This window comes from Scylla paramamosain, chromosome 2, assembly GCF_035594125.1.
Source record: "Scylla paramamosain isolate STU-SP2022 chromosome 2, ASM3559412v1, whole genome shotgun sequence".
Classification (NCBI taxonomy): domain Eukaryota; kingdom Metazoa; phylum Arthropoda; class Malacostraca; order Decapoda; family Portunidae; genus Scylla; species Scylla paramamosain.
Genome location: NC_087152.1, coordinates 8957501 through 8965000, shown reverse-complemented (window position 1 = coordinate 8965000; position 7500 = coordinate 8957501). Strand labels below are relative to the sequence as shown.

Genomic DNA, 7500 nt, shown 5'->3' with positions numbered 1-7500 from the left:
TTGATTTACCTTTAGTGGGTGTTCAAGAGTGTTCAGGAGCAGCGATTTGCAGCACAAGTCTTGCTAAATGAGGCAATTCCCCCATGGTTAACTAGCAACGAGGTGCAATCATTATAGGTGTGTGCTTTTATTATTTTACTTCAAACGAACGTAGGTCATAATTTAGGCACCAGTGGCGGACAAACACGCCAGGTGGAGGCCGGTGTTTATCGGTCTTCCTCAGGGTATTGTTTTAGCTCCTGATTCTCCACCAGACAGTCTCGCGGTGAGGTGGTTCGCGTTGTTGGCTGTCCACCTGCCAGGCGCTGTAACGAATCCCGGAAGAGACCTGCTACTCGGCCATCGCTAAGAAAAGTAACTGCAAGCAGGATCCTGACTACAAGATCTTGGGTGAGACTGTAGCCTTGCGTTCCAGAAGGGTGAATAAAAAGACGAAGGCTCAACGTCTCAGGAATATGAACTCTGAATATCACAAGTTTTATTTCACTAGTAGCTGTTTAAGTGCCTCGCTCTGGCACTCCACTAAGGAATCAAGAATGGTGGGTGGCAGAAGCGTATTTTAGAATGCTATTTAAAATGCTTTCTTGTAAGTATGTTTTCCCATTTCCCATTGAAATAACATTTTTTTACAATCTCCATTTTCTTAACATTCCGGGAAAAAAAAAACACCTTTTTGAAAATTCTGGCTTCTAAGGCTGGCACCACAAACCACTAAACTCGAGAAAGCTTCCGGGAAGGCGTCACCCGATGTAGATATAGCAAGTCTCTCTGCTCTTCATCACTTATTAAACCTTTAAGATTAGGAACCTTCCTTCGTTGAATTCTGTTTCTTATGAATCTTTTTACATTTCATACGTATATTACAATTTCACCTCAACCTGCAAGAACACCACAACATTGCCAAATTACAAGCGTCATTTTGTGCCCTGATCACTTCATTACGTGATACAGAATGAGGACAACACTTGCTCCTTAATACCTTGCTGCGGGACTCATCAATGTTTCCTCACGATACTGAAAAAAAAATCTATCAACTCCGTGAACGGATCTGCAGCAGTTAGCGGGAACATGTGCATAGTTGGCAGGAACCCTTAAGCACCAAAAGTTGTAAACACTGATGAGGGCGACGCTGGCGGAGTTGCGTACGACGTTGAATACGGAGACAATGAAGACAGGGGTGGAGTGAGTGAGAGAGACGATGACAAGGGCAGGAAGGAGAAAATAAAAGAAAGGAAGGGTGAGGAGGGCGAGGAGAGAGAAAAGAAAAGAAAAGAGGAAGGAGGTGTGTGTGACGGTACGCACTCCTTCTGCCTCCCGTTTGGTTCATCCGATAGCTGGGTGTAAATATTTAGAATCCCCGCCAAACACTCGAGTAGCTCTGTGTGTTTAAAACTTGGACGGAAGTGGGAGGATAGCGAAAGATGGTGAGGATGAGTGCGGCAAGTCACGGCCCGGGAGGCAAGGAGGGTTTGGCTGGCTGAATGGGCGAGTGCAGGTGAAAAACGATGGATTAGTGAGGGTAAGATATGGGTGAAGGGTTTAACTTTTGGATGAGTGAATCTGAATACCAGTTGATATCATTACCGTTGTTATTATTACTAACAAAAGAATATAATATAAAGTCAGTATAAAAGAATATTATCAAACACCTACTAGTTACTTAATTAAAAGATAAAAAAGGATCTCTTCTAAAATTTCTTATGTCTAAAAACTCAACTAATTTTGTTTTCCCTTGTTGTCTCAAATACGTTTTCCACTCTCACATTTCAATGCATTATGTAACACACACACACACACACACACACACACACACACACACACACACACACACACACACACACACACACACACACACACACACATACACACACACATACAAACACACACAATCTTTATCCACGTATTTATGTTTCTTATTACTACACTACTACGCTACGGCACCACTAACCTAGCAACAAGCAACAAACTCTCTACTACTCATACAGTGCAGTTTCTCTAGTCTCTCCCACCCACCCACACACCCACATACACACATACCACCACCACCACCACCACCACCACCACACTTCCCGTATTACAACATTCCAAGCTCTATCTATCCTATTTATCTCACAAATGTTCAGACGTGCATCTCTACTACTGCCTTCACCCTGGTCTTCCCATGTTCATGCCGCACAAGTTGCTCGCATCTACATAACAGGCTTCTTAGGAGTCCTCTTGCTGCCTCGCTGCTCAAGACTTTCCCAGCAGTACTTGTGGAGCTTTTCTTCATTCATCTCCCACAGCTTAACTCATCTCCGTCGTTTTTTTTAATTTTTTTTATGTGTATGTTTTCAGCTGCGGTTATTAGCGAAGGATTTATTTATTTATTTATTTATTTATTTATTTATTTTATGTTGTTTAAAGGTTTATTTTTTCGGGTTTTGTGCTTTGGTGTCACAGGAAGGATTGGTGTTTTTGTTCTGTTGTGTAATGATGTAGATGAAATATGTCTACAATGCTGCTGCTGCTACTGCTACAACAACAACAACAACTACTACTACTACTACTACTACTACTACTACTACTACCACTGCTGCTTCTACTACTAATAATGGAAATAATGGAAGTAAGAATAAGAAAAAGAATAAAAATAAGAAGAATACGGAGAAAAAAGAGGCAATAAGAAAAAGAACAAGAACTAAAACAACAACAACAACAACAACAACAATAAAACAAAAAAAAACAAAAAGGAAATCCACACATTCTCAAAAAAGGGAATGTGAGGTCAAGGATCCCAACTCCAGTATTGTAGCTCACGGTGCTGTGTGTGTGTGTGTGTGTGTGTGTGTGTGTGTGTGTGTGTGTGTGACTTGCTTTACGGAACAAGCTGAGGAATATCATATCTCCCATGAATTACGAGCCATACAAACAAAAATAAATAGTACACAGAATCTTGTGAAGTTAACAGGAGTTTTCTTGAGTGCCTGGTTGGTCTAGCTGGCTGGCTGGCTGGCTAGTGGTGGTATCTCCCGTGAAGGCTGTGGGAAGAGATCCATATCTTCGTTATGTTCCCCTCCTGAGTGGCTATCGCGTGGCTATCGTGGCACCTCTATGGCCTCTTATGGTGGATGGCGCCCTCGGGATAAACCCATTTGACCTCACTAATGACGGGCCTGGATGGACGCAACTCTGGTTTGGGACGATGGATGGTGTAATAATTGCTGACACCGGATTGGATAATAGCTGTCCGGTCCGCCACTAAACACCAGCTGCTGTAGATAAGCCTCAGCATAAAGTCTTGTTATCGGCTAGGGCATGCTGAGGTATGATCACAGTCTTCTTGGTATAGTCTGAATGCTCTCCTTCACCAAGTGGTCATCTGCTACCTGTTGTTTAGTGTCGTATATAACCGCGTGTCCTGTTTTGTGTTGATAACACCTATAAAGAAAACGCGTGGAGGGGCAATCACACCCCCCCCCTCTCCTCCGCCTCACCATAACTACATGCAACCAGACCACAAAGATATACAGTGCGGGGAAATGTTGTTCGTACGAGAGGAAATACTATAGCAGAGAGAGAGAGAGAGAGAGAGAGAGAGAGAGAGAGAGAGAGAGAGAGAGAGATAAAAGAAATATAAAGTGTGAAGAGAAAGAGAATTTACAGATACGTAAGTCTAAATTTTGTAATCTCTCTCTCTCTCTCTCTCTCTCTCTCTCTCTCTCTCTCTCTCTCTCTCTCTCTCTCTCTCTCTCTCTCTCTCTCTCTCTCTTTCTCTTTCCCTTTTCTTCTCCCTTTCTCCCTCACATCTCTTTCCCTCTCCCCCATCTCTCCATCTCTCATTCCTTCACCTCTTCCTCTTTCCCCTTCTCTTTGTCCCCTCTCTTTCCCTCTACCCTTTCTCCGAATCCCACCTCCAACATGTTTGCGATAAGTCCCTCAGCGAGACCCAGACGAAGCTCCAGGGCGCACTAGGGTCTCGGGACATCAATACTGCAAAATCACGTCCCACGAGAGGTGTCAACAAGCGACCCGTAGAGACCCTTTGGACTGGTGGCGTCGAGAGATGAGCTGCTGCTGATGAGGGAAATGGGAAGGTGGTATAGAAGAGGTGGTGGTGGAGGTGGTGGTGGTGATGGTAGAGAAGGGGGGAAAAGAAGAGGAAGAATAATTAAGTGTAGAAGAAGAAGAACAAGAAAAAAGAACAAGAACAAGAACAACAAGAAAATAGAGAAGAAAAAATTAAAGAAGATAAAAGGGAGACAAAGAGTAAGAAGGGGGGAAAGAGGAAGAAAAGACAAAAAAAAAAACAGAAAAAGAAACAGAAGAAATAAACTAAACACACACACACACACACACACACACACACACACACAAACACACACACACACACACACACACACACACACACAAATAAATAAACACAACACGAATAAGAAAAGACAAGAAACACACTAAATACCTCACACTTCCTTTCACACTCCAATCTAAAAGACACTGCAGTCCCCCTTACAAACCAAACCCAGCCAAGCCAACGACCCTGAGAGGCAGAAGTGAAGCAAGTGACAGCGAGAGGAACAATGACCCTAAGACGCAAAACAGGAGGAAGGGAAGGGGAGGGACGGGACGGGGAGGTGGTAAAGGGATGGCCGCGTCTCTACATCGGCGCTGGCTCAAGACACACAGAGGCAGGGAACTGATACACCTGACACACCGGATTACTGCACAGGTGAGGGCGAAGTAAAGGTGAGAGATTGAGAGGGACTATACAGCAGAGAAATAGAATGTTAAATGACTGTATGTAAGTATACGGTTCAGAGAGAGAGAGAGAGAGAGAGAGAGAGAGAGAGAGAGAGAGAGAGAGAGAGAGAGAGAGAGAGAGAGAGAGAGAGTAGAGAGCGTAGAGATGGAAGAAAGAAGCATTAAGAGCCCTCCCCCATCACGGTATGTACCAAGACTGGCCTACCTTAAGAGGGCGTGGGGAGGGCCGGGCAACAAGAGGCTTAAGGAAAGGTGTGGAGGAGGCCTACAGGTAAGCGGCGGTGCTTCGTTAGCCTGAAACACCTGCCCGTCACGCCCTGCCTCAGGTGGGATTTAAATATGAATGGAGTACAGAGAAGGAAGGGTACTGAGAGAGAGAGAGAGAGAGAGAGAGAGAGAGAGAGAGAGAGAGAGAGAGAGAGAGAGAGAGAGAGAGAGAGAGAGAGAGAGAGAGAGAGAGAGAGCATTTTTATCAAATAAAATGCTAGTGTACATAATGATAGTGAGCGTGGTGATTATGGTGGTGGTGGTGGTGGTGATGCTTGATGGTGATAATGTTGATGGTGATGGAGGGAAATGTTTAAAGTTATAGAAACACTGCTTAGATTTTTCTCTCTTTCGTACAAGCGCAGCTGGATATGTTTTTCTGTAACTTTTTATGCATTTATGGATGAGAATATTTCACCCTGGCGGGGCTCAGATGGGAGAGAAACTCGTGCCTGAATGTTTAGTCAAAGATGACCTGTGTGTGTGTGTGTGTGTGTGTGTGTGTGTGTGTGTGTGTGTGTGTGTGTGTGTGTGTGTGTGTGTGTGTGTGTGTGTGTGTGTGTGTGTGTGTGTGTGAGAGAGAGACTGGTTCTAATAATAACTAGTAATATTTTCATACTCAACACATCCATAAAAAAAATATATTTAAAGCATTAAATTAAAGCGCTATAGCTTTCATCAAACATAAAAAGGAAGGAAAATAAAGAGAGGATACAAAAAGAAAACTACAGCATGAGAGAGAGAGAGAGAGAGAGAGAGAGAGAGAGAGAGAGAGAGAGATAGGGGTAAAAAAAAAAAACGACGAACCCAAGGCACGAAAAGCATGACTAATCTGCATCCACAAATTAGAGCAAACAGAAATCACATGCACGAACATCGCATTTCAAAACCTCCCTCACCTTCCCTCACCCTCTCCCTCTCCCTCTCACCCCTCAAGTGGCTTCACAACACACCGACACCAAGCCAGTCCTAACTCCCGCACACCACCACCACAACGCCACACCACACCACACCACACCACACACCACCCTGAAGCACCGCGCCACTAATATGGCCAGACACTAACGATCCAATCACCTACATCCATTACCTCTCTGAGAGACAGGTAACATGGCCTCCACTTACCGTGTTGGGCGGCTGATCCACCTTGATGACTGTGTGGAGAACCGCCCGCCTCTCGCCCACCGGATTGCTCACTTCCACCCACGGCCGGTACTCCCCTGGCAGCTGGTATTTGTGCTTCGCCTGCCCGGGAGGAGATAGAAGGGGGTGAGGAACATAAATCAGGACCTTACTCTTGCCCTGATGTTAGTAGTGAGGGTGGTGATGGTGGTGATGGTGGTGATGGTAGTGGTGGATGTGGTGGATGTATTACTACTACACTGAAGGAAGATATTGGTTGATGGGGTTGTTCTGGTGGTGTTAAATGTTGGTTGCAAGAGAGAGAGAGAGAGAGAGAGAGAGAGAGAGAGAGAGAGAGAGAGAGAGAGAGAGAGAGAGAGAGAGAGAGAGAGAGAGAGAGACATAACTAATCTCAAAACCTAAAGAACCCCGTCTAACCCAGCGAATGAGCCCAGAAATGAGACAAACAATACAGACATTAACATGAGACTCATTCCCTTCTATCCAGCACAGCCCCTACTGAACTACATAAATACATCAACCTTCCATGCTCCCACCTCGGCCAGCCAGGGTCCTGTAGGGTGGGTCAGGATGGGCTGGAGAGGGACCTGCGTGCCATCATCAGTGTGCAGGGTGACAAGATGGAGGAGGGAACCGTTGGTCACCTTCACTATCATCACCACCTCCTCAGTCGCCGGGGGGTGTCCACGGTCGCCTTGAAGCAGCAGCAGGTGAGTCTCGGATGCACTGAGGACAAAGGCGAACTTGCAATTAGCGTCCACCTTGCTCACTCTCCCTCCTCTCTCTCCTTCTGTCCCTCCCTTCCTCTCCAGCTCTCTCTGTCTCAGTATCACATGCAAGCAAGCTACAAGGTAAGATGGGTAATGATGTACGTGATGTTGTTGGATGCATATCGAGGACTGAGAAAGAATTAATCATACACTTAAAATGTAACTTGACTTTCACAGGGATGAGACAAGAGTCCACAAGCATTATCTTCCCCATCATTACCCTTATTACCATTCTGCAACATTTCTGAGTAGTTTTCTATCGTTGTAGCATTTTCCTTCTCATCAGATAAATTTCTCTCTCTAAACCTCAACTATTTTCCTTTTGCAAGCATGCGAGAATGATATGATGGGCTCGTGTTAGCTACACGGCATAAAAGTAATTGTTTTCTGTATCAGGTAAATAAATAAAAGATCAGATTCAATTTTCCCCCATGGACGTGTCTTAATATTTCCCTTATAAACGTGTGCAAGTCATAAGAAGGAGAAAATAGAGTAAGGCAATGCATACGTGATTGCTGATCGCTTAGATAGGCTGCCTCCCCCCCACCCTGGGCCCCTCGCACCCCCTCTGTACCCTGGT

The 7500-nt window shown here is 44.9% G+C and overlaps 1 protein-coding gene across 3 annotated transcripts in view; it reads right to left on the bottom strand.

Moving 5' to 3' along the window:
- The window catches only part of LOC135109689 (uncharacterized), a 185008-nt gene that overhangs the window by 15780 nt on the left and 161728 nt on the right, over positions 1–7500 (bottom strand). For all 3 annotated transcript variants that reach the window (XM_064021254.1, XM_064021245.1, XM_064021262.1), the window contains 2 exons: positions 6687–6876; positions 6133–6252 (listed from right to left, as the gene is read on the bottom strand). In XM_064021254.1, coding sequence (XP_063877324.1) covers positions 6133–6252; positions 6687–6876 — 310 coding nt within the window. The remainder of the gene's footprint in view (positions 1–6132; positions 6253–6686; positions 6877–7500) is intronic.